The sequence below is a fragment of the Coloeus monedula genome (assembly GCF_965178545.1).
Source record: "Coloeus monedula genome assembly, chromosome: 4".
Lineage (NCBI taxonomy): Eukaryota > Metazoa > Chordata > Aves > Passeriformes > Corvidae > Coloeus > Coloeus monedula.
The window spans coordinates 22,056,903-22,082,599 of NC_138784.1; the positions used below are offsets into that span (position 1 = coordinate 22,056,903).

The 25,697-nt window shown below is 41.4% G+C and overlaps 2 protein-coding genes across 11 annotated transcripts in view; both read left to right on the plus strand.

Moving 5' to 3' along the window:
• The first annotated feature begins 580 nt into the window (after positions 1-580).
• TCP11L2 (t-complex 11 like 2) lies at positions 581-16,310 on the plus strand. Of its 9 annotated transcripts, none has more exons than XM_082280586.1 (11): positions 582-854; positions 3,573-3,697; positions 5,661-5,834; positions 7,083-7,218; positions 7,456-7,576; positions 8,288-8,508; positions 9,400-9,536; positions 10,521-10,708; positions 12,055-12,236; positions 12,964-13,136; positions 13,702-16,310. In XM_082280586.1, the coding sequence occupies exons 3-11, from the start codon at positions 5,699-5,701 to the stop codon at positions 13,944-13,946; spliced, it is 1,539 nt and encodes a 512-aa protein (XP_082136712.1). In that variant the 5' UTR covers positions 582-854; positions 3,573-3,697; positions 5,661-5,698; the 3' UTR covers positions 13,947-16,310. The 9 variants fall into 9 exon arrangements, with proteins under 9 accessions (XP_082136714.1, XP_082136712.1, XP_082136710.1 ...); XM_082280584.1 differs by having other exon boundaries at positions 3,576-3,697; XM_082280587.1 differs by having other exon boundaries at positions 3,579-3,697.
• A 1,334-nt stretch (positions 16,311-17,644) lies between these two features.
• The window catches only part of POLR3B (RNA polymerase III subunit B), a 72,767-nt gene continuing 64,714 nt past the window's right edge, over positions 17,645-25,697 (plus strand). For both annotated transcript variants that reach the window (XM_082279553.1, XM_082279554.1), the window contains exons 1-6: positions 17,645-17,814; positions 19,280-19,312; positions 19,850-19,906; positions 19,989-20,053; positions 20,421-20,496; positions 23,504-23,604. In XM_082279553.1, coding sequence (XP_082135679.1) covers positions 17,749-17,814; positions 19,280-19,312; positions 19,850-19,906; positions 19,989-20,053; positions 20,421-20,496; positions 23,504-23,604 — 398 coding nt within the window. In that variant the 5' untranslated portion in view covers positions 17,645-17,748. The remainder of the gene's footprint in view (positions 17,815-19,279; positions 19,313-19,849; positions 19,907-19,988; positions 20,054-20,420; positions 20,497-23,503; positions 23,605-25,697) is intronic.

The window sequence follows — 25,697 nt, forward strand, 5'->3', positions numbered from 1 at the left end:
TGGCCCTGACACGTACTGCTGGCCCAGTGGGTGCGTGAAGCTGCCCAGTGCATGAGCTCAATACAGCAATAAGCAAAACATTTATAATGATAGTGCTGCACTGCCCTGTGCTGCGTTCCTCAGTGGGCGCTCAGCCGGCCTCCGGACACCACAGCCATGAGCGAGACGGGTGACTAAACTCGGCACGATCCCGTGGCTTCCCTGAAGCTGAGGTGGCAGGGGTGGCAGTGGGAGGCCAAGATGATGCGTGGAAGGGCGCCTCACTACCCCCATCGAGAGAGTAAGGGAACCAAGGCAGGAACATATTTAAAGCTCCCTTTGCAGCGCAGTGCACAAAGGCGGGCACACATGACCTGAGGCGCTACCCCGTGCCCTGCGGTGCACAAGCATCTGCCACCCACTCCCCGGCTCTGCGGGGCCGGTGTTCCCGCCCCTGAGGCGGCCCGGGGGCGGGGCGGGGGCGGTGCCAGCCCGGACGGACGGGGCCCTTCCGTAAACACCACCCAGCCCGTCCCCCGGCCTACCCCCCGCACGCCGGCACGGCCCATTGCCAGCGCGGGGGAGTCCGCCGGAGCGTCTCCCCGTGTCGCCACATATTTCTCAACTCTTAGTGCTCGGTCGCAGGCAGAATGAGAAGTGTGCAGCTTCTACGGCGATAAGCGGAGGCTGGCCCAAGCGCCTCGGATAACTCGCTGCTGGCAGGCAGGAGAAGATGATGGCCCTCCCCCCCTCCACCGTCAGAGATGGACGTGCCCGAGGAAGACACTAATAGTCCGGGCTGGGTCTTTAAAGCCTGGGGGGGGAAATCTGTGTGCGGCCCTGGTGAGCGGTGTGCAGGACGGCGAGGGGCAGCGGTGAGTGACCGGCTGGGGACAGCAGGGCAGGGCTGCGCCGACCGGCCCGCGGTGGTGACACGCGGCGGGGTGTCCGGGCACGCACGGGCGATGAGCCGCGGGGTGAGTCCGGGTCAGCGCTGTCTCGGAGGCTGCCACCGTCCTGTGTGGTGCGGGTGACAGGGAGGTGGCGGACTGGCCCGTCAATCTGCTGCCCCGGTGGGGCACCTACTGCAGCGGGTGGGTTTCGCAGTTCCTGCGGTGGGTCCGTAGTGCTCCCCTTGCCCTGTTTCTCCTGGGCTTTTGCCATCCCTTAGTGTCCGCCGGGACGATCCGCCTCGACGGGCGCAGCCTCAGGGTCCCCCCGCTGCAGCCCCGGTCAGCAGGGTAGGGGCACCCCAACACCTCCCCGGCGAATGGGGGCCGGGGCGCTGAGGGGCGGGTGCCCGGGCTCGCCTTCTCTGGGGCTGACAGGGAACGTTCCCTTCTTGCTTCTCCCCCGGCCTCCCTCCCCCCGGGCCCGTCCTTGGAAACGGTGTTTGTTTTGGTCGGCGAGTGCCAAACTCCTGCCTTTGCTAACTGTTCAAAACATGGGGCCGGAGGAGGAGACAGGCAGCGAAACAGATGGAGGAAGAGGAGGAGCCGCCGGCTCCCCTCGGTGTCGCTCCCCCCGCGGGGGAGGGGAGCGGGCAGGGCGGCCCTGGGCTCGCTTCGGGGGCCGCGGCCCCTCGTCCCATCACCGACCTGTCCGGGCGGGGGTCACTGCCGCGGCAGCGCTGCGGACACTCGGCCGCATCTCACTCTGGCCGATACACTGTTTCAGCCCTCACGGAGAGAAATGTCTGTTCGAAGGGAACAGCCGTGGAACTAGCAAGCTAAAGGGGAGAAATGTCGACTGTAAGCTGTGAAAAATGAGGCGGGAGGAAATGCAAGTAACTCTTTAACAAAGGCTCTTTTCTGTTCTCGTGTTGTGAGTGCTGGCAGAGGTGGAGTCAGTGAAAGCGAAACTCGAGACCAAATGAGATTCAGTCGGTGCCAGCTTGAAGATAGTAAGAATGTAAGCCCAGCAGAATAAACAAAGTTAAGACCTTCATAGTGGTAAAACTGGACAGAGCACTTATAAGTCTCTGTGTCCATGCACACTTCCAGGGCTGTGGAAAACCTTTCCTTGAAGATGGTATCTAAAGAAAAAAAACCAACAAACTGAAACTGTCTTACTCTCTCCTCCCCCTCAGGTGCTTCGTAAAATAACTTCTAAAGCAAATCTTCAGAAATGGAAAGTGTGTTTGTGTCTTCTAAAACTAACCTGATCTTGCAATCTTGAGAAGTTCTAAATGAAGAACTGAGTTGGGTGTTGTGGTAATCAATTAAGAGCAAGATGCCTCTAAGCATCTACAGTTTTGTATCTATTTTCTTTTTACGAAGAAGAATAACCCCCAACTGTCTAAATAGCAGAAACATGAGAATTTATTTCCTCATTGTTAAATTAGCTAGAATCTTGGGGATGGTACATTTAGAAGATACTTTTAGCTTGGTCTCCCATAGAGTTTATCCTTAAAAAACCCTACAAATAGTACTGATTGAAAAAAGGTAAATGGTGGGATGAAGCCCTCTGTGATGGTCTCCAACCTAATATAAATGTAAACGTGGGTAGTCTTTTTTGAAGCAGAGTAAAGCCGGTTGTAACCCCAGGCTGACCCTTTAATAGAACAGTTTGGATATTAATCTGTGTATTAAAAGAAAAGACTAATATGTTATAAGTAATGAGCAAATAAAAAAATAACAAGATGGTATTGTTTATCCAAGATGGTGAGTTACAAAGAGTTCTTGCAAGGCTAAAGGGCTTTTTGAAATATTTTTATGTGGCCGTTATACTAATTTAAAGTTCTACATGAACTTGGCCATTAGTTATTAATGAGAACTTCTGTGCTGTCTACACAAGTGTAAGGAAAATCAGCTCTTCCAGTGTATGCCATAAAGCAAGGACTAAGTGACTCGGTTGTCTATTGTAACTAATTAGAAATGCCAATTTTGGTTTGTTCTTACCTTTCATATGCTCAATGACTGTGCTTTTGCCTAAGTGTTTTAGATGGCACCTGCAGGTTCTGCTTGTATATTCATGTTTGTTTAGTTTGATGTGTTTATCTTTTAAACTTAGAATTTAGCAATAATGTTCTGAATCCGCAGAGTACACCCATTCTTGCTTCCCACTGTGTTTGAAGCATTCTACTAGGAAATGTATTTAGTGTGGCAAAAGATTGCAGTGGTTTTTTGTGTGTCATCTCCTGTTGCAATGTTGAAACTTCTTGCCTAAATGAAGCCTTCTGAAGCACTCTACTGACAGCTCTGCTGTCTGTATGTGTGCCTGTATTGTAGGAGCAGGTGTGGTCTTGATACATCAAAATGTCATGGGCGTCTTTGAAATGCAAGTATTTGTTGCCAAAAGATCCTTTGCTGGGACTAGCACTTAAGGACTTGATGTATATAGACTTTTAGTTCTACCTTAACCCCTTGATCTTCTTGAAAGTCAAGATCGGGGTGGAAAATGGCGGTGCTGGCTTGCCTTCATGGCTGGTTTAGTGCTTCTCTCAGGAGCACCTTGCAAACCTGAATATTTATTAACATTATCATACCTTGAGGTAAGAGGAAGTTCATAAAATGATGTGTAAATTGTGTGAGAATATTGGGGTTTTTAATGGTCATTTACCTTCTTCCATGTTCTTAACACCTGAACTGAAGTAGTAGACACACCTTGAAGTGCTCTTACTCGGCAAGCAATTTGCAAGGCTCTGGGCCACTACACTGCTAACGACGTTAATCAAATCCTTCGATGGACCACATGCTGCAACATTAATCTTTTGGAGGTTAGTTATTTGTATGTAAATAAAGAGGGGTTACACAAGATTAAAGCCTGGAAATACAGTGTTCTGATACTGATCAAAAAAATTAGTTGGAGGGTAATAAAAACTTCGCAGGCTCTGTACAGTGTTATTGCATTTAAGTGAGCAGTTCAATATGAAGAGCCTTGAGTATGTTCTACAACTTGTTGGTCACAATTAGTTTCTAGCAGCATTAACTTTGAGATCTGTAACACAGATTTTAATTGAAGAAATAGTTTGTCTCTTCGCTAGCATTAACTAGTGACTCATTTCTAATTGTAACTTAAATACAATTTCCAAGCCAAAATATCTCTGCATTTTGGGTTTTTTAGGTTCTCTGCAACTCTGTCTTGCTTAGTCAATACTGTTTTAAATATTTGCTTGTTAGAAGTTATAAAATTGCTGTTCAAATAGAGTTACGATGCTCAGGATCACAGGTAATGCTGCAAGTCTTGAATGCATGACTTCTATGGTCTAGTCAGGTGTCTGTTACTGGCTTCTCCAGTAAAGTGATAAACTGTTAGCTGTGTTCTTGCTAATATGACCAATTCTTTTCACAAAAAAAACCCCAGCATAAAGTATGACATAAATAATAAGGTGCTCAAGTGCATCCTCTTTCCTCTTAGGAGAGGAGGAAGAGTAAACATACACTTAAGAAATGTTAATCATCTCAATTAACAGGGGAGTGCTCATCGGTGTAGTGGCTCATCAAGTTATAAAGGCCTATTCAGGATGAGTTGGTACCCAAAAATCAAATGCTTTAAGCTGTAACTAGGTGCCAGCATAAAGAAATCTTCGTTTTTACTACCTTTAGTCTAGCCCAGGACCCCACAATATGTTGATTTACATACGTACAGACAAAGATCATCCTTTTATTGCCAAAAGTGGCTTTTTTCCAAGTTCAGCAGTTGCAAAGTGTGGTATTCCCTGCCTACTGAGGTTGGTGTGGCTTAACGTAAATGAAGTTGTATTAGTTAAATTTGCTGATGGAAACCATTGCTGGCTATGTCTCTTCATGGCCATAATCAGAGATAGACAGCTACTTTTGGTATCTGGGCCAAATTCCTTTGGTAGTAATTGTATCTGACTTCCAGCTTCTCATTTTAATACTATTATGCACATATTTTTCACTTCCTGTCATGCAGTTGTTAATCATCTGTATCACACTGTGCAGTTGTCCACGTTTTCTGCCATTGCAGATTATCTGCCTGGGAGGCAGTTTCTTTACATAGAAACACTATGAAGCACAGCACTTCTCAGTGGAGGTTGTTGTCTGTACTAAATAGAATAGTGGAGGCTCAGAGTTGCCCTTCGACTCAAACCAGAAAACCTATCCACCTTCACCCCTAGGAGGAGTAGTTTTTGGGTCTGTATCATTGTTGATCTGATTCTGAGCACAGACCCAGCAGAAGCAGCAGGCCAGACTGTCAGCTACACCTTGTCGGAAATGTAATATTCTGAATTACTTGCCTGTTCTGCCCCTGCAACTTCTGTGTTTGCTTCACAGTCATTACACTTGGTGCAGCCTGTTTGTGGAAGGAAACTCATTGCTAAACACTGCTGCTTGGTGAAGTTGGGTGGGGGATGGTAACATCATGAGATGCCTTTGTGGACGTTGAAAACGACCAAAATTCTTGCAACAAGTAGCTTCAGGGGTTCATGTGGGTAGTCTTTCATTTTTTAAAATATAACCAATTTAGTGACTGTTTCCAACATAATCATTAAGGTATGAAACAGCTGAAGGTACAAAGCTTTCTTACAGAAAAGGTATAGTTTGTTGATAATGGTATGATTCTGCATGTCAAGCCAGATCCTTTCCTTTGCTTTTCCCTTTAGGAAAGGCAACTACTTGGTCTTCATTCACAACATGATGATCAGTAGCTGACTTTGGAGAAACAAACAAAAGACGTTAGTGCTGGTTTTATGGGAATTGTGTTTGCCTTTCCAGGTCTTGTTTACTGTATAAACAAGGTAAAGGGAATCAGAATGCCTCTCAATGATGACCAGAACAGTGACTCAGATTCTTCACGCCTCTCGGAAAGCACAGCTTCTTCCAGCGACTTGGAATATTCCAGGCAGAGCTTTAACAGTGATTCTTCAAGCAAACCCAGCTCCCCAGCCTGTAAGCCTATTTCAGCCTTACCTGCATTGTGCATGGCCCAATAAGGCTAACTTACCTTGTTTCTCTTTGCTGTCATGGGTAGAACCTGGGATTCTGAATCTGTTTAAGAGTATTAAGAGAGATCACTCTGCTGTGAAGCAGTGCATCTCCTGTGTGTGGAACACCAGCAGCAGCTGTATCCATGGGGGTCTCCCTGTGCACTCCTTCCCTTCAGAAAGCGTAAGAAAAGTGTGTCACTATGGTCTTCCTAACCTTGACATTGGTAGCAGCTTCCCACTCAACCAGATAAGCTTTTGTGCAAAGGGTGGATTTCTTCTGTTTGATCCCTGCACTTAAAAATAATTAATTCTGTAACTTACAGATTTGTAATACTATATCAAGTTACATGTAATTAATCTTGAATTCACATTTTTCTTTCATAAATATTAGAATCAAACAGAAAACACACATTTGCACAAGGAAGATAATTTGAGCAATGATAAATAAAACCTTGGTTAAGATGTGGTTCGTGTGTGTCTGTAAGCATTTGCAGACCGTGCATACTTCTTACATCTATGCAAATGAAGTCTTACATTAAAATAAGCTTGTTAGTGGAGCTGCAGTTGGCAGCTGGCTCTTTGTCTTTCTTTGTTACCAGTCTTCCAAATACTAAATTAAATGATAGAATTTGAGGATTTAGAAACTTTGGGAATTTGCTTTTGTTTTCCAATGTAGAGTTTGTTTTATTGTTACTACTAACTCATAGAAAAATGAGTATAACTTACATTCCACAGCAGATGAAAGATCTGCTGATCATGAGTGGGGGGGTTTCCAAGTCAGTAGCTTCAGAACCTTCTCAACAGGCAATATAGCCATCATGTGCTCGGAATTATAATGGACATCTGGTATCTCTTACTGCTCATGCTTCTGGTTGGATGGCTTTGACAGAACATTTAGTAGGAAATCTGTGGAATGCAAGATCCTGTTTGAAAGGAAAAAAGATATCTTCGTTCAGATGCAGAAATACGAAAATGCTCCTCAAACTGTTTTGAGGCTTGTGTGGTATTTCCCCACAAACACACACACCCCTGATAAGCTGGGAGTTTCCTGAGTTAGTGTTTTAAGAAGATATAAAGACTTGGTAATCTTGGGTTGTTTCTTTCAGAGTACTAGAGTCCAATTAGCAAGCAGTAAATTTTCTAGGCTAGTATTTTCAATTGCACTTATCAGCTATAGATATTTGGCTTTAATTGATCTTGTTTGTTCCAGCAGCAAGCCCTCCCAAGGCTATCACATTTGATGAACTGATGGCAGCTACAAGAAATCTGTCAAACTGGACTCTAGCTCATGAAATTGCTGTAAATGCAAATTTTTGCATAAAACATGAAGACTACCCACAAAACAGGTAAGAGCCTGAATTTTGCAAAAAACAGCACTGGTGTTGGAAAGAGAGGAGAAATGAATGGAGCAGTCTAGACCGTGTTTTGGGAGCTGATGATCCAGCACCAAAGAAAGATGTGGTTGCAGGGCATAATATATGGGGAGGTGTGTTTCCCAACAAGTGATCAGTCTCATCTAAAGTGGTTACAAGGATGAAAGCCAGTTGGGAGTCTTTTTTGCATCTAATTGACTTACCCCACAGCTTTGCAGGCACAGTGAAACAAATTGTACACAAGGCATTTTGGGATCATTTGGAATCTGAACTGAATGAAGATCCTCCAGAATATGAACATGCTATCAAGCTCTTTGAGGAAATTAGAGAGGTAATGTTCTTCCTTCTCTGTATTGTTTTGTCAGCTTAGCTCTGAGAGTCCCTTAGTTCACTGAAGGGTCTGCTTAACTTAGTTGAGCCAACACCTTCTAGTTCTTCCTTTTATAATATGAAGCCACGATTATTCAGAACTGAAAATAGATGTCTGTTTGTAGTATATTTGTATTAACCAGTAATATGGCCACAAACACACAGTGGCATGTTCACTCAGCTGCATAGTGATGAGTTGAAAGTAATCTCTTTTCCCAACGCTTCACATCTCTACTAGCCTGTTTACAGAACCACAGTGTGAGCTTAGGGCATGAACAGGAGTATAAACATGACTGCACCTGCCTACTTAGACTTCATTGTTTGATTATCGCACAGGTGAGCATACAAACCTTCAATCCTGGCACAATAGTAAGTCTTTCAGAATTTTAAGTTAGTAAATGTTTGTTTTACAGGGTAGCCTCCCTTTTGAAGGAGTCTAGTTGTTGACTTGCTTTTTGTTTTACAAATGGCTTTGAGCATTTTTGCAGAACTGTACTGGTTTGGGTTTTTTTCAAACAGTCCTTTTTTTCCCATTACCTTTGATAATGTTCAGTCTTAAAATGTCTGGTTATAATCTGTCAGCTATATACATGACAATTCACTCAAGTGTGTTTACTAAGTGGTTTGGTTTTTATTGATAAGCTTTTCCTTTTTTTCCCCCTCTCTAATTTAGATTCTTCTTTCCTTCCTGACTCCTGGAGCAAACAGGATTCACAATCAAATCTGTGAAGTTCTAGATACGGATCTTATAAGGCAGCAGGCAGAACACAATGCTGTTGATATTCCTGGGCTAGCTAACTATATCATCAACACTATGGGAAAGTTATGTGCTCCAATAAGAGACAATGATATAAAACAGTTAAAAGCAACTGACAATATTGTAGAGTTACTGAGGTTGGTATTTGTGTGGTTTTTAGAGAAAAAAAACTCTCCTCTGAAAGTGTATTGAGCAGTAGAAGAGGGGGAGTGGTAAAGGAAAGGAAGTCTAAAATTGTGTCAGTTTGCATAACACCTGTTCTCAAACTATAGGAAACCTTACTGAAGCATTAAAGGGAAAGGGCTCTGACACACTGGCCAGATTGTGTATCTTACTTTGTAATGAAATGGGTAGGATACCTAGATGGAACCAGGCAGCTCTGAATATCTAAGACAACAACTCTTGCAATAATCTGTTTCAGAAACTTTTTTCTGTCTTGTTCATTCTTACAAAGTGTAAGCAGCAGACTTGTACTGTTCCCTCTTGAATAGTTAATTGCATGCTTCTTCTGGAAGGCCGAACTTTGGATTTAAAAGCACTTTAGTTAAGATATTATTACTTGAACTTGAGCAAAACATCTGCACAACAGGGCAGAAGACAGTGCTCCTTAGGTACACTGAAGTATTAATAGTAAATGGTAGTTGTTCTACTGTTCGTTCATATGCAGGGATCAAAGCAACTAGGTCAGAAGGATTGTTTCTTTTAATGCAATCTGACCAAAAAGTTAAAATCTGTTCATTTAGGCTGAAATGTACCAATTCATGTAGTTCTTGAAAAATTTACTGTTACAGGGCTGTAGCATTTAGTGATGCTACCTTAGTCCTGTTCTTCCTAACTTAGACCAAGCCTTATAAACACCTTCAAAAATTCCAGATGATAGGTAACATATCTGTTACTCTGAGATACCAGTGAAGGAGTTCACTTCTCCCAGAATTGAAATTAAAGTGATAATGTACATGTACTTCACATGTGCTGGTGAAAATCAATAGAATAAATTAAACTGGAAAATTTTAAATTTGTATTTTCAGACAAATATTCCATGTTTTGGACCTGATGAAAGTGGATATGGCAAATTACACAATTAAAAGCCTTAGACCATACCTCTGGCATAACTTGGTGGACTATGAAAGAACGAAATTCCAGGAAATTCTTGAAGAAACACCAGGTATGTACCATGCTATTTTTAATTTAAACTTCTCTTTTAAAAAAGGCTATTTAAATGTGTGCTTTGAAAAATCTGTAAGTTGCAGTTAACTTAGAAGAAAACTTCAGTTTCTTATCTGTATCTAAATAATGGAAAAGTTTTTTGACAAGCAAGCTATCTCTGGGTGATTGCTTAACTTGCTATCTAGTTTGTCTGTCTGGGGCATTTTCAGACACATTTACCAAATTGGTTGGTGTCTGAAAGACAAACAAGTGGTGACTCGTGCTGTCTGGATGCAGAAGCCCTACATAAGATGAGCCTTTTCTCTCTTGTGTGTGCAACAGTTCTGTTGTTAGTGTGAAGTAAACATGTAAAAACAGTCAGTGTGCCTGAAAGGTAGAAGTGGTAAGATCAATGTTTTAATAAACAAAAGGCAGGCTCTGAAAAAAATTTCTTAGATGGCGCAAGGTCAACTTGATGCACTATTACAGATTTTTGTTTAATGTGGTTAAACAGTCTTCAGAAATACATCCTCCAAAAAGAATAAGTAAGCTTGCTAACATCTAGAGCAGGGGCTTCTAAAATGGGAGCCCTGAACCACTGATGGGGCCTGCAGTGTTCATATATGGAGCCTGAGAAAACCTCTACTACAACAAATCAAATGTTTTAATCTTCCCTCACCTCTACTTTTCAGTCTTATGCCCCAGCTGATGAGTGGCCTCTCTGAAAAAGGGAAAACAATTCATTGGGAACTCAAACTTTGAGGCTTTTATTACCTAAAAATCTTGTCTGAAGTCTAACAATTTGTGGCTGGGTTTGTACAAACTAGGTAGAATTTCAAGTTGATCAGTGGAAGAAAGTGAGGGAATTAAAGTGTCAGACTCAGCTGTCCATTATGTTTAAGTCTTCAGAGGTTGAATTCTCTTAGGTATACAACCTTTTTCTCAAGGTAGTGCTTATTTTGATGAAGGCATGCAGTAAATCTGTGCTATTTGCAATGCTTAGGTGCCCTGAATCTCACAACAGAATGGATAAAGGAATCGATAGAAGATGAATTGTCATCTGTTTCTGATGAGTCTTCATCATCCCCTGGTGCTGATAGTAGTTCAAAACCAATTATTAGTCCTACACTGGTGCTAAACAATGGCTACTTGAAACTGTTACAATGGGATTATTGCAAAACAATTCCAGAGGTAAGAAGTTACATTTTGGTGTCTTCAGATTACCAGCTATGTGAAATCATTGGTGTGATATACTAATCCTGCTATTGATGACAGTAAGTGAATATTCTCTTGCACTCCATAAATTACTGCAGAGTAAATTTGAAATTTGGAGATTATATTCTAGTCCAGCTTCTGAAATTCGAGATGGGCAAGTCAACAACCAGAAAAGAACAAGGTAAAGGTCGTTTTCCCTCTTTCCAATCATAGCTCACCAGCTCCACCCTAAGAGCAGCCTTGGCTGTGGTCAAAGGCTGGGCCTTGTACTGACAGTACTTGACTTTCTATATCTTTAAAAGAACTGATTGTAGCATCCTGTTTCCCTAACAGCAGCAGGAATTGGTGGGATCACTCTTTAGAACAGAATCAGTAAAAGCTTGAAGGCCTCTAAAGTAGGTATTTAGCCTTTCTCAGTGCATGTAAACTATTCCTTCAAGAATCAGCGTTCAGTTTTTCCCTCCACCTCCTGATTACCGACCTCTGCAACTTTCCATAAAGCCACTGTGAAATTTGCCATCGGTCAGGGCTAAAATTTGCATTTCCAGGGAGGGCCTTAGCTACACATAGGGTGGCCTGGCAGAAAATTTGCTAAATACGTGGGGATGACTCTTGGTATTCTCAGTCAGTGGACAGAAGGGAAACCACTTTCTTACCTTTCTGCGAACAGTTTTGAATAAGAACCACACACAGGTATCCTCTGGTGGATCTAGTACTATGAAATTGTTGGATGTTAATGCTGCTGTGCTGCTCAGGGTGAACTCTTTCTAACCTAAAATTAACTCCAGCTACATTTTGCTGTGGGAGTTACTTATGTTCTTGGTATGATCAGCTGGCTTTTTGCCTGGAGCGGGTTATGTATCACTTGCAGAACCTGCTCTGTTGGTTGAACTGGTGGTTGTCAAACACAATTGTTCATCATTATCCATCAGTTACAAATCTTGGAATTTTTTCAAAAGACAGCCAAATCCAGAAGACTATTCTGTCTGTAATCTGGTCATTACAATGTTCTCTGGGTCCTCTGAGCATTCCGTGTCATGGGCTGAATTGTTGGTTGCAGATTTGTCAGCAGTGATGAGGAGTAAGATGCAATGTCCTCAGTTTCCTCATTGCTTTCCTTCCCACCACAGGCTTACTTCTGTAACTTGTACCGTAATGCCACTTCATGCTATACATATTTAGGGTATTTCAGTTGCTGTCTGTTCTGGCTTTGTGTATTTGTGATTACAAATAGTAATGCTTCATAACTATATCCTAGACCTGTCCTTTTCCTGTATCTCTCCTTCCTTATTCCTAAAGTAGTATTATTGTTTCAATTCTAGACTCTAATAACAGATGAAGTTCGTCTTCAGGAGTTGAGAGAAAAGCTCAATCAATTAAAAATCATAGCTTGTGTTTCTCTCATAACAAACAACATGGTGGGTGCAGCAATTGTAGATTTGCCTGATTTTGCTGACCATCTGAAAAGGATCTCCCTTCCTCTTCTTGAAGGCATGAACAAGAAGTAAGGCCTTTTTTTTTACTTTTTTTTTACCCTTATTTTTCTTGAGAGGAAACAGTTGGAAGCAATTCTAGTGTCATAGCCAGTGCTTGTTACTAATAGGAAGATACCAAATTTTAATCTATATATTCCCTTTATAATACAAGGCCACTATATGTTAGACATGTTTTCAAAGTTAGATTTTAATAAAATCTCATCTCAATATCAGTGTGCAGATTTTGGAGCCTACCAGTAAACTTCATTCATACACTCCAGTGCTGGAGAGACTGTGACAATACATTCACTAAATTATCTTGCCAGTTGCTTCAAACTTGTTGTAGGTAGTTCCAAGTTACTTGGCTGCCTATTTCTTTGGCTGCTTATACTACAAGCAAGTCTGATGTATGTGACTCTCTTTAAAAAGAGTTTTCCGCTCTGCTTTTTCTTGTGAAATGCTATGCACATGGCCCAGGAAAACACCTAGGCACAAGGATAAAGTGAACTGGTGTCACTGCTGCACACTTGAAATTACTTTTCCCATTTGAATCACAATTAGGTCCTTCTTTTATCTTCCACATAGAGATTTTCTTGTATCTGTAGATTTACATAAATCTGCAGCAAAAGATAAAAACTTCAAAATTCTCTCATTGCAGAGACCAGGTTGAAAATAAAAGGGAAAGGAGACAAGTGAGAGACTTTACAACCTATGCTACAGAAACTGCAGAATTTAATGCTTTTTTGTTTCTTCCAGAAGTTTTGATTTGAAGGAGGCTCTGAATGCTATTGGTATCCAGATTTGCAGCACAGTGAACAAGTCTCTAAGTGAAAGAGGTCTTCCCACTCTTAGTGAAGAAATGCAGAGTAATTTAATGGGTCAAATCGCTCATGTTGTTGAGAAGAATAATCCTGTCTGTTCTTTGATTGGTTAGTAAGATACTACATAATTGTCATATTGTATGTGTCTATTTATAAATTTACTTCTAGCAAGCTTAATAGGCTGTCTAATTATTTTCTAAAAGCATGCTCTAACTGCAGTAAAATACTGGCTCAACTAAACGTAAGGAAATGTTTAGAGCATGGTTAGTCACAGCTAGAAATAATTCTAAAAGTGCCTGTAGAGACAAGCCTAGGCAGCGTAGTATTTTAGAGAAGAATTCAGAAAAATGAGTGCTATTCAGTCTCCTTTGTGTCTGTTCTGGGTTTAAACCTAGTGGGGTTTGTTTGGTTTTGTCTTTTTTTTTTTTACTTTGAGTCTACTTCGTATAAGTTAATGTAACTTGTTGCAGTGGGTTTATGCTGTGTCCACCTTGCAGTAGCCAAATTTAAGAAGCTTATAGTATTGTTTGCCATCCCAACACAATCTTGGGAATGAGCTACTGCTTACATTTTTGGATTTTTTGCTGTGCTGATGTGCAGGGTGCTTACAAAGTGACTATGGCTTCATCTTGGGTTTACATTTGTTCTGAGCATACTTTATATTCCATTTCAGACAAACGAATCCAGCTCTTCATGAGAAGCTTGCTTGCTGTTCCCAGTTCTCAGAAGTGTATGCCTACTATGCCAGGAGGCCTTTCTGTGATTCAGACAGAGATGGAGTTGCTTGGATCTCAGTATGCAAGCATTGTAAACTTCAATAAAAAAGTGTATGGGCCATTCTATGCAAACATACTTAGAAAACTGCTTTTTCCTGAGGCAGCAGTGGAGAAAACAGAAGCAGAAACATCTAGCAATTAAAAAATGTACCCTTTTTTTAATCTTCCAAGACAGTGAGGAAGTCACGTCACTAAGAGCAGCCTACTCCAGTGACTGTTGATGGAAAAAGGTCTTGTAAAATCTATACAGATTGTTTCTGAAATTCACTGTAAAGAAATTAATGTGAAGGTCATCTATATGTATTTTAATTGAAAAATATTTGTCTAATGGATTGTTACATGTAATAGCCAGCAAATTATTAATTTCAATAGCAAACATTTATTATGACTTACAGTGGCAAAGAGCTGGCAATGTACTTACTGTTTTGGCACCATCAAAACAATGTTATTTTTCAACTCAAATATATTTACATATAGCAATGCATATTATAAAATGACAAAGCAACTGTAGATAAAATGCACTATGCTTAACATTGTATTTTTGTAGAGTAACATCCCAGACAACAATTACGTTTCTGAAAATACTTTGAAGAAAAAAGTATAGCATAACTGCTTTAGTAACCAAACCCAGGTTCATATTAGGCCAAATTCGGGTACTCCTGCAATTACTGGAGCCAGAACTTTGCCTCTGTTACATTAAGGAATGCCAGTGTTATAAGCTGTTTGCAGGATAGCAGTTACAGAAGCAGCATTCACCACTTCAAGTAGGAATCATTCAGAACTTCTCAACTGTAATTGAGATTAACAATAAACACCTAAGAAACATGATGTTTGGGGGGGGGGTGGTGGAGTAAATTTCTGTATATAATGTTTATAAGCATTTTGTTTATTCAGTGGAGGTCATACAGATCTTTAATACGTATATGTACTGATCTTTGATCTTAATGGGTGGGTGTTAAGTATTTTTAAGTTAGGTCTTTCTAACCTTTATTCCCAAAAGCACTTAAGACTCACCTTACAGTGTACCACAGAACAAGTACCCCTTTCATGCCCTCATCCAACAGAATGTAAGGTTTTCACAAGATATTCTTAGGCCTGAAAGCAAGAACCCAAGCAATTAGTTGGTTTTGAAAATGTGATTAGATTTCACTTTTTCATGGAGTCTGTGAGAAATGCTCCTGTTTTCCTCAAATTCCTTTGGACTGGGCCCTAATACTTAGTCCCAATTTAAGGCATTGGGAATCCTGCATACAGAAAATGAATAGGATTGAAATTGAGAAATGTGGAAGTGAACTTCTTTAAGTTTACACAGGCTTTATTTTGCATATTTCAGATTACTGGGATTACATAGTGCTGGAATACATATTATAGACATGTTCTTGTCTATGAAATTGAATAATTTACTTGAAAGTGATATTTTAATATATTACCATATAATACTCCTTTTAAGGTGTCATATATAGAAAATCTCAGTGTGGTACAAGTTAGAGCTTGTTTTTAATATTTTATATTACAATCTATTTTTTATGAAGAGACAAAAATAACCTGTAAAAGCTTAATGTGTCATACAAATTCTTTATGTACATTACTGTGTCTATCATAAAGGTCTAAAAAAACCTGGGCATTATTAGCACTGTGGTTTTGTAGTCCATTTCTACAGGATTCTGTACCGTTTATAGCAAGGGAAATTACTTCTATTCAGTTGTTCTTCAGTGTCCAAGGACTTTGGTCACATGTACATGTTAAGGAAAACTCTCTTCAAAATGCCTTTTTAGAGAAATTTCTCTAGTGCACTTCTGTTCTATCCCTTGTAAAAACATTGCACAAAATCAAGGTGAACACATACTATAAAGGGAACTGTTTCCTGGAAAACCTGAAAGAAAGGAACTCTTAGACTATAATAACTGTGCCACTAGCTAAGCCAGGCTTGCTCCGATGAATATGGAATTTTGGTAGGCAGTCCTAAATCATTAAGAGAATGCATTTCAAAAGCAGGTAGGGGGAATGAATCTTAGTGATTATCATTAGAAATACCTACATGATTTTGAGCTTCAGGCAAAAGAGGATTTTATGAACTTTTGAAGGTGATTGCTAACATGATTATGAACTTTTTATTGTAATATTTTATATACATTCTATTGTACAAATAAATATCAAACTACAGCTTTTTAATTAACTGGGGAAACTGTCATACTAGTTTTTACCAGTAAATACTCAGAAGATAGCATTTATTGGGGGGCATTGGTGATTAAGGTGACTTGCAAAGGGCATTTTATAGCATGGCCTGTGTTTCAAGTGATTGTTTAATGTGTTTTAATTTAATGTTTCAAACATGGACATTGCATCTGTTTAATGTCATGTGTTGCATGCTGTTCATGCTGCTGTGGCTGAAATGCACTTGCCTCTACTCTGAAGTTGTCCTTGTGAAACAAGATGCCATTCTGTAGCAGCTTTGTTAAAAAACAAATATTTGAGGGTTTGTATACATTAAATCTTGTTTCTGATACCCTCAGTGGTGAAAAGTCATCTATACAAACTTTATTAAATGGAATGGACTGTTAAATGCCAAAGATAAATGACTCCACTAATACTCTATTGTGACTGTTTTTCTGTTACTTCTCATCAGCAGCTCCACTGTCGTGATTTTAACCCAGCTGTACAAATAATATTAAAAACATTTGCTTGCTCAAATCTGACTACTTGGAAGAAGGATGTATTGGGTTTGCATGGCAGAGTTGGGAGGGAACAGGCTACAGCAGTGGCTTCTGTGAGCAGCTGCTCCAAGCTTTCCCCCGTGTCCGACAGAGGACTTGTTTGGGTTAAACATGGATTGCCATGTATTGAAAAAAATCTACACTGACTCTGCCCTTCAGGAAGGAAACCAAATGGAAGTAGTCTGAAAATGTTACTCCTCTTTAGGGTAGGGGCCTTAGTGGCCGGGGTGGGTGGAGCCCAGCCCCAGCCCCGTGAATGTTACTCATATGGAAACAGCCGCAGCAGACGTGTGTGGGTCTGTTTTCACACTCTGTTTTTAAAACTTATCAATTATTACTATATACACATATGTATCTACATCTATATCTCCAAAAACTTACTGCTACAGGAATCTGCAAAGATTACAAGTGCTTATTGTTTCATTTTGAACTGGGACAGATGAGTAGCTCCCTATTTGACTGGGATTTTGGTGTCTCTATAGCACCGACCCTTGTAAAGGAAAACAAATAAATTTGTAGGTGATTCAGCTACAGCATCCAAGATCAGAAGGCGGCATTAATAATAAACATGCTAAAAGCTTATGCCCCAAGTTGCTTTACACGCTGAAACTGCAGGGAAGCCTTTTAAAGCCCAACTGCTCCGTGTCTCTGCCGCCTCCTGGCCCCCCGGCTGCCCCGGCGAGGGGGGCGGTGACCGGCTCGGGGATTTAGGGGGACACCCGGGCGCTGTCAGGTCCGCAGTGCCCCGGCAGGGGCCGGGCACCGGGAGGGGCGGGCTGCAGGGCATCGGGAGGGGCCGGGCACCGGGAGGGGCGGGCTGCAGGGCATCGGGAGGGGCCGGGCACCGGGAGGGGCGGGCTGCAGGGCATCGGGAGGGCGGGCTGCAGGGCACCGGGAGGGGCGGGCTGCAGGGCATCGGGAGGGGCGGGCTGCAGGGCACCGGGAGGGGCCGGGCACCGGGAGGGGCGGGCTGCAGGGCATCGGGAGGGGCCGGGCATCGGGAGGGGCGGGCTGCAGGGCATCGGGAGGGGCGGGCTGCAGGGCATCGGGAGGGGCCGGGCATCGGGAGGGGCGGGCTGCAGGGCATCGGGAGGGGCGGGCTGCAGGGCCTGGCCGTCCTCAGCGCTCGGCTCTCTCGGGCTGCGCGGGGCCGGAACCTTCGTGCGCCGCGCCGGTGCGCGGGGGGACGCGCTGGGCTGCAGCGCCGCGGTGCGCGGGGGCCGGGCGGCGATGGAGGCGCTGGGTCTCGGCGCGCTGACCCCGGAGCAGGCGGCAGCCCCGGTCAACACGGTGGAGGTCAGCGGGGCCAGCGGCCGGGCGCGCCTCGGGCTCTCCCGGAGCGCGGCTGGGGTGGGCTGGGCTGGGGTGGAAGGAGTCTCCTGCCCGCGCACACGTGGAGTTCCCCCCTGCCCGTGGTGCGCCTCTCGGGGGGTGTGTGTTTGTGGGGGCGGGGGTTTGTCTGGTCCGAGCTGCCCCTGAGCAGCCCGTGATGAACCCGGGCTCGGCCTCCTGAGGTGCCGTCCCGTTCCCGGGATGTGAAGGCCTGTGTCCGGCGCACAGAGTCAGAATGGTCTGGGGTGGACCAGCTTATGTCTTTCCATCCCCTCTGCCGTGGCAGGGACACCTCCCGCTACACCAAGTTGCCCAATGCCCCATCCAGCCTGGCCTTGAAATATTTACTTAAGATTAAAATCATTAGTCTCATCCCTAGGTCATCAGTTTAATTGCATTGCTGTTTAACAGATTAAACGCCCTTTTTTAGACATAACATTTAAATCATAAAAACCTGAAATCAAGTGCTCTTCAGCTTCCCAGACTGTAAACACGACTGCATATAAACCACGGGGAACCAGTAGTAAAAGCTACACCGTACTGCATGTGTGTCTTCTTACTGCATTGGCTTTGTCATTATTAGATGTTAAATTGGGATCACAGGCAAGATTAGTAGATTAACAACAGCAGTGAAGGTTGAAAACCAAGAGGACTATCAACATTTCTGTGGATATAAGAAAACTAACAACTTTTTACAGGGTTTTTTGGTTATTCATTTTGTAGTATTTTTAAGTGGCAGTAGATGGAGAAGCGTATGAGAACTGGGGACACTCATCCTAAGTAAGAGGATTTTGTCTCTAGCCAGAGATACATGCAAGCTTTTGCACTGCCGTGGTAGAAGAAAGTGGGGCTGATGTAAGGAGGTGTTCCCTGTGATCACTGACGATTAGAAATAGGGGAGAAATTGCAGGAACCTTGATATACTTAGCACTTGTCAGTACTTTTGCTAAATCTTTGTAGGATTTAGGGTCCTACTAAGTGTTACAGAGACTTGTATCTACAAGTGTTGCTTCCAAGACTGAGCTTCTTTCATGTGTTTTGTAAAGTGCAAGTTGTAGGAAATCTTCCCTTTCTAGGAATATAATTTACTGTGTTAACAAAACCAAAAAAGTTGATCTTAAATGAGGACATGGTGTTAAGGAACTTTCTAAGAAAATATATTTTCATGTAAGTTGGTCTTAGGAAAGGCAGTGTGCCATTGCATCCTGAATAAATACTGCACATAGGGTTTACTAAGGTGATCCAGGTAATTTTTATCCATCTCTGTTGGCTTTAGACAATCTTAATTTTTTTTTCTAAATGGATCTGATTTTAAACTATGTTACTGTTTAAAAAACAGCAATAATAAAAGATGCAGACAAAAAAGCTCAAACATCTTAGATGTTTGTTTATCCTTGGAAAGATATTTCAGACTGTTTTTTGTTTTCAGGAAAAATGGAGGCTTCTTCCAGCATTTCTGAAGGTTAGTGCTACACACTCATTTCATGGTGTGAATACTTAATTCCTTTCTAACTTTACATTCCTCTCTTCTAGCTTTTACTGATATCTGTACTGATACTGTTTCCCAGAATATCTGTCCTCACTTTTCTGTGGAGTTTGCCTTTCTTTTAGTTCTCTGCAGTTATCAATAGACTAATTCCATAGATTGTTTTCTTGATTAACTTACAGATTATTTTGTGGAGACATCCTCCTAGAGGTTTGCATTTTTGTATGGTTGTTCTCAATCCATGCTGTATATATGTAATGTTTCCAGATTATTTTCCTGTTTTACTGGCACTCAGAGACCCTATCCATGCTCTTTATATGACAGCTCTGGTGTGAACTTGGAAATGTAGTGTAGAGCCAGAATGATTGTCCAGCCACTTCCCAGAAGTTTGTCAACTGAAAGAATTAACACAGTTATCCAAAAGTCATTATAAATGCTTACATCCTAATTTCTGCCTTGTGTGATTAATGTTATTGAAGCTGATTTTATTTGCTGCATGTGTGTGTTTTTCAGGTGAAAGGGCTGGTGAAGCAGCACATAGACTCATTCAACTATTTCATCAATGTTGAGGTAGGCTCTGTTGGGGGAAGGAGGGTGGCTCTTAGCACTCAGAAAAGACACGTGGTTCCATTTTGTTATTTTTCTCCTCCAGATAAAGAAAATCATGAAGGCCAATGAAAAAGTTACAAGTGATGCCGACCCAATGTGGTACCTGAAGTAAGCATGAGATGATTTCCACATCAGTAGCTGCATGAGTACTATCTCATGGGTTTGTTATCAGCTATAAATTGTTTATAGGCACTTGCGTAGGTGTAAATCAGGAGGATATTTTCTATTACTTTTCTCTTACTTTATGTAAGGAAAGATGGGAAGATTTAAAGGTTTATTCCACATGCAGGCTAAATTTTAACTAATTAGACCACAACTCAACTACAATGAGTTACTTTGGGAAGAATCATTGCTTGTTATTAATCAGCTTGTGTTCATCAAAGTAACTTCATTTTTTAGTGTATGTAAAATTTTGCTTCCTTCAGGTTGCCTAAAAAATATCTGCCTCATTGCTTATTTTGAAACTGTATTACAGGTACCTCAATATCTATGTGGGTACTCCAGATGTGGAAGAAAGCTTCAATGTGACACGACCTGTATCACCTCATGAGGTATTGATGTTTGCATCTGTCCTGTTTGGTTTTTTTATCTTGGGAATGTCTTGGATAATAGCTGCATGTAATTTTGAGTACATGCATGTTACATTAGGTAGTGCAGTGCATTCCACCATCACTGTAAAAAGAAGCCTCAGAGATTGAAACATCATGGAATAAAGCATTTAAATTTTATTTTAAATTGGGGTTTTTTTGCAGTATTCAGTGCTTCGTGTTAGCTGAATTTGAGTGGGTTTGCATGAAAGGAGTGAAAAGTACTTCTCTTGCTTAATCTTGTGGCTCTCCTTATGACAGAGCTGAAGTCTTCATGCCATAATGTAGGGTGCTTCAATATTTTTATTAACTTCTTTTTAATATTAGCTTTGCTGCTGTCTGCACCATAGGTCACTTCAGTCTCTGTTTCCCTTCCAGTCTTCTTTGGGAATGTATATCTGATTTTTTGCTTGTACTTTTTAAGTCTGGTTCAGAAAGCAGACATGGAAACTTTAAGCAGAAACGGATGGAAATTGTTAAAATTACAAGAAGCTGCAGAGGAACATTAGCCTTATGGGGAGTATATTTAATTTCATTGCAGTGCTGTAGGCATGTAGGTTAACAAATGGACTGTGTACTTCTGGAATAAAGATGTATGTTGGAGGCCCGATGCTGCTGTGATTGAAATCAGAACGGCTCATTGGTTTTGACCAATGGGATATCAGGTAGCTTCTGTATGTATGAGAAAGCCATAAACTAACATAACCTTTGAACTTTTTAGGATGCTTTCATGTACCTATAGCCATCCAGTTCTCTTCAGAGTGCTCAGGAACACAGTATTTCTCTCCTGCTACTGTGCTTTGAGATTTATACCACTGCAACAGAGGTAGTGACCACCTCTTTTTGGCCTCTGAAGGGGGAACTGTGCTTGGAACTTGCACTCATTTACCTGCATACAGCCTGTTGTCAACGTCATAACAGTTCACGTATCAGATGCTTTTTTCCTTGCTATATCCACTTAATACTTGAAGTTGAAATGTCTTTTTTGTCATCTCATCATGAGATACATTGTGTGCTTTGGAGGAATTCTGTAAGAACCGGCTGTCCAGTGGCTGCCACTTGGGCATAGCCACTTTCTGTTTCCAGTGACCTGACTCAAATCTCACTTGGTTTGATGGAAAGCTTTGAAATAAAGCCATTAATTCAGCCAGATGTCATATGTGATAGTTGCTGCATCTCACAAATGTGTAGCTAACGTTAAATCAGTAGATGTGAATGTGCACAAAATGCAACAGGAAAGATTTCTTTCATATGAATGAAACTGCATGCAAAAAGTTGTTAGTGGCCAACAACTCATATTCCGGAATTCAGGTATTAAAATGCCTCCTTACTTTATAGCTGAAGTGACTGTATATGCAGAGGAAGGCAAAATAAATGCTTCTCTTTATTTTCAGTGTGCTGTACACACATGGAGGCCACAGTTATTTTCTTAAATAGGATGCTGCTCAGGTCAAGCCAGGGCGCAGTTGGAAAAAAGAAAAGGGTTGGATAGTTAGGAGTCTGCCGTTATATTTCTCTGTTGAAGGCTTTAAAATTCCTTCCCAAAACCACCTAAAATGATCAGATTTTTATAAAGGTCTGAGTATGTATCAAGTCATGCCTGTCTTTTACCTTCAAGTGTCTATAGTTAGAAGTTACCTCAAGGAAGGTGATGCAAAAATACACATGCTGGAATATTACATTGTAATTTGTATTTTATATCTGTGTCTTGTGTTAAAAAAGCACACACAGAGAATCCCAAGGCCTTTTTTTCCCGGGTAGTACTAAAGAGGCTGTCTAACTCTTTCTCCTCCAGTCCTTACAGGAGTTTCCTGAACTGTTCATACAGATGAATTTAAAGTAATTAGAATATGGAAATATTCTCAGTTACTTTTAAATTGGATATAGTTGCTGGGAGCAGAATGGCACCTAGTTTTCTGCATGGCACAGCTTGAAAGCTGCTGGTGCACATCAATATTTTATTGCTAGAGAAGTGCTTTACTTTGTAATGTGGAGAGGAGGAGCGTCCAGTTTGTGATGATTCTTGAGCTGTATTTTTCTATACAGTTGCATCTTCAATGCACAGCACAATCTTAATTGCCTTTTATTAGTACATAATCAGTACACTGAAAGACTGCAGAACCATAAATATGCAAGTCTGAATACTGTTAAACCTGTAATCCTGGAGCTGAAAGGTAAGGCATGCTCAGTGAGGTCACGAATGACCTGCTGTGAGTTGCTCTGTTGTGTTCAGCAAATGCAGTAAGGCCTGTCTTGCATGAAGATACACAACACCTTAAGGGCTGGCAACCTCTTACAGTGAGGCTGGGGAGAGCAGATCGGAAAGGTTGGATTAGAAATGATTGAGCCTTGAGATATCTAATGGCCTAGATGTGTTTATTCTGCTTCCCTTGGGCTCCAAGGAATTTGCAGACAAATTCTGGGAGTCTTCACAGGAAGTGATTCTGTAGTGAGCCTTCAGTAAGTCATCTTTAGAAACAGTACCATACAGTGAGGTTTGCTCATTCTTCTAATAAGGTAGCACGGTGTCTCTCTCAATCTTGTGCTTTTCCATCCTGTCAGAATTCATATGGCAGCACAACTCTTCAGCTATTGAGAATGCATATAGAAATGTCCTCGAGCTGAGCACTGCTCAGACACACTGTGGTGTTTGTGTCAGCTCTGCTGATTAGACCTGTTTGTTTAATTAGACCTGTTTGTTTAATTAGAGAGTTTAGAAGTTATGCTCTGCAGTGCTGTCTTCTCAAGGCACAGATCTGCTGGCTGCTTTTGAAAATCATAGTAATTGTATCTGGATTTTTAGACAGGAGAGTGTCACACGTTCTTCAGGTACCATGAAGATCTTGCTGAAGCTTTGCTTTGCTGCATTTCTTTGTGATGATTTACAGGATACAGGGCAAACACAGGATATTTTAAGAGAGATTCTTCAGCTTGAAGTCACCACCTGACCGTGTGCCTGTTGTCCTTTCAGTGCCGCCTGCGGGACATGACCTATTCTGCGCCGATTACCGTGGATATTGAATACACCCGAGGCAGCCAGAGGATCATCCGCAATGCGTTACCCATTGGCAGGTGAGACACCACGTGCTCAGCTTCTGCTGTCAGTTTTCATTTGCTGCCATGCTGGGAAGAGTTCTTACTGCAGAACAGATGCAGGCCAACCTTGCTTCCTTGTTAAAAGAAGCCATGAGTGGGCAAATCTTCATAAACAGCTGTACAGGATTTTTAGCTTCTAAGATTTTGTTTTGCAAAAGCTTCTGATAATGTCTCCCTCCAAAGAAGGATGGGTATAAGGATGAATGTTGTCTGTGATTCTACTGATAGAAAACCAGAGGAAAATGCATGCCTGGAGCTGGAAGTCACATTATTGTAAAATGAAGTCAGGCATATTTGCTTTGTAGCCGAATTACTCAGTCTTTCATACATAATATGTAGAGTAGCATCTGTAGAAGGTGGATGGTAAAACCAGTAAAGCAAGCATTAGTTCTGCTGCACAAGTTAAACTTTCATTTAAAATTGGTTTGGTTAAAAATTAAAGTTACATTATTAAGACTGGCTTTAAGGGCATACATGCAAAAAGTTTTTTGCTGTTAAAAACTGTTGATACCCAATTATTATTTCCATGGGAAATAATTTTCCTCATCTATCCCTAGTATTATACTTGTTCCTTTGGCCAGTGCTCTTGTTGGACATGCAGTTCAGATTGGGACGGATGTTTCATTGGAGTTTTCAGAAATGGCATTTGAGTATTCCATTTTGAGTTACCTTATGCCAACTGCTTCCTGTTTCTGATATAAACAGCCAATGCATTAAGCTCTTATTGCATGTGATAGAAGATTTTGCTTGTCATATGAAGCTTCTTATCTCTAGGAAGTACTTTCTTATTAGCGCAGTAAATATTACCATATCCCGCAGCTGTAGGGAGGAGGAGAGAATCCAACAGGCAGGAATTGTGCAGCAAGACTGATTTATTTAATTATTTTACAAACTCTTTTATAGACTTTTTTCTTCATAGTCTAATGGGACAAAGGATCAGCCACCCCCCTTGGGGTGATTGGCTAAAATCCTAAAACATCCATTGTCAAAATGTTTTCCTACTGTACTATAAACAAAGCTCAGCAAGGTCGCAGGTGTTCATGGTTTATAAACTCTGCAAATATCTTCTGTGAGAGAGAAAAGTATCCCATGGACTTAGAGAGTAGCAAGAAAAATTCTTGCTAGCAGCATTTTTGTCTCCCCACTTTCTCAGTGAAATATGGTGACAAGATAGTTTTTTTTACTCTGCAGAAATACGGAATTTGAGTTCATCAGTTTTCTTTTAAGATATAAGAATATGAAAACAGCAAAGAAATTAAAATGATTTATAAGATTTAAATAGAAGAAATATAGCCTAATTGTGTTTTTTGTTGAAGTAAATTTGAATGAAAAATCTCAAAGGTTGAAAATAGTTGTATAGTAGAACTCATGAATAATTTTTGTCAACATCTGTCTTAGAAAAGATTTGGAACACAGGTCTTACAAAGGCTGTCCACCAAGGAGGGAAATTCTGTAAACTGGATCAAAAGCCAGCTTTTTTGTAGAAGAGGCTAAGGGGCATGGAGGTTTTTTGGTAGATGTAGTGGTAAACTCTTTATCTTATGCAAAATACAGCTTTCTCTTTGGAAATAGCTTTTGAAAGAGAGCACAGTTTTTCTCTCTCAAAAATCTGTGAAAAGGTGCATTATGAAGCTGACTATAAAAGTACACTTTTCAATAATAACTGCAAAATCATTGCTGGTTAGTTGTTGAATAAGCCAAATTGAAAGTGAACATTTCCTGATTTATCACTGGGTGATAGAATAATTTGGGTTGAAAGAGTACAGTCTCCTGCTCAGCCTCTAGTATAGCTTCCTTCTCGAAATGGGTCAGCTCTGTGATCAAACCAGGTTGCTCAGTGCTTCATCCTGTCAGGTCCTGAAGACATCCATGAATGGAGACTGCCCAGCTTCCCTGTGCAGCTTTTCCTCTCTTTGACTGTTCTCGTGGTAAAGAAGTTTTGCCTCACATTCAGCCTGGGCATCTTTAGTTTCTCTTTTTTTTTTGCTTCCCTAAGCATTGAATTTGTTTTTAATTTCTTGGAATATCTTTCCACCACACGTTGCTTCACGAAATGCTTGCTTGCAGGC

Coding starts and splice junctions, on each gene's coding strand:
- TCP11L2 (XM_082280588.1), top strand. CDS start 5,699: ATGCCTCTCAATGATGACCAGAACAGTGACTCAGATTCTTCACGCCTC. Junction 7,219..7,455: donor GAAGACTACCCACAAAACAG/GTAAGAGCCTGA, acceptor CTTACCCCACAG/CTTTGCAGGCACAGTGAAAC. Junction 7,577..8,287: donor TCTTTGAGGAAATTAGAGAG/GTAATGTTCTTC, acceptor TCTCTAATTTAG/ATTCTTCTTTCCTTCCTGAC.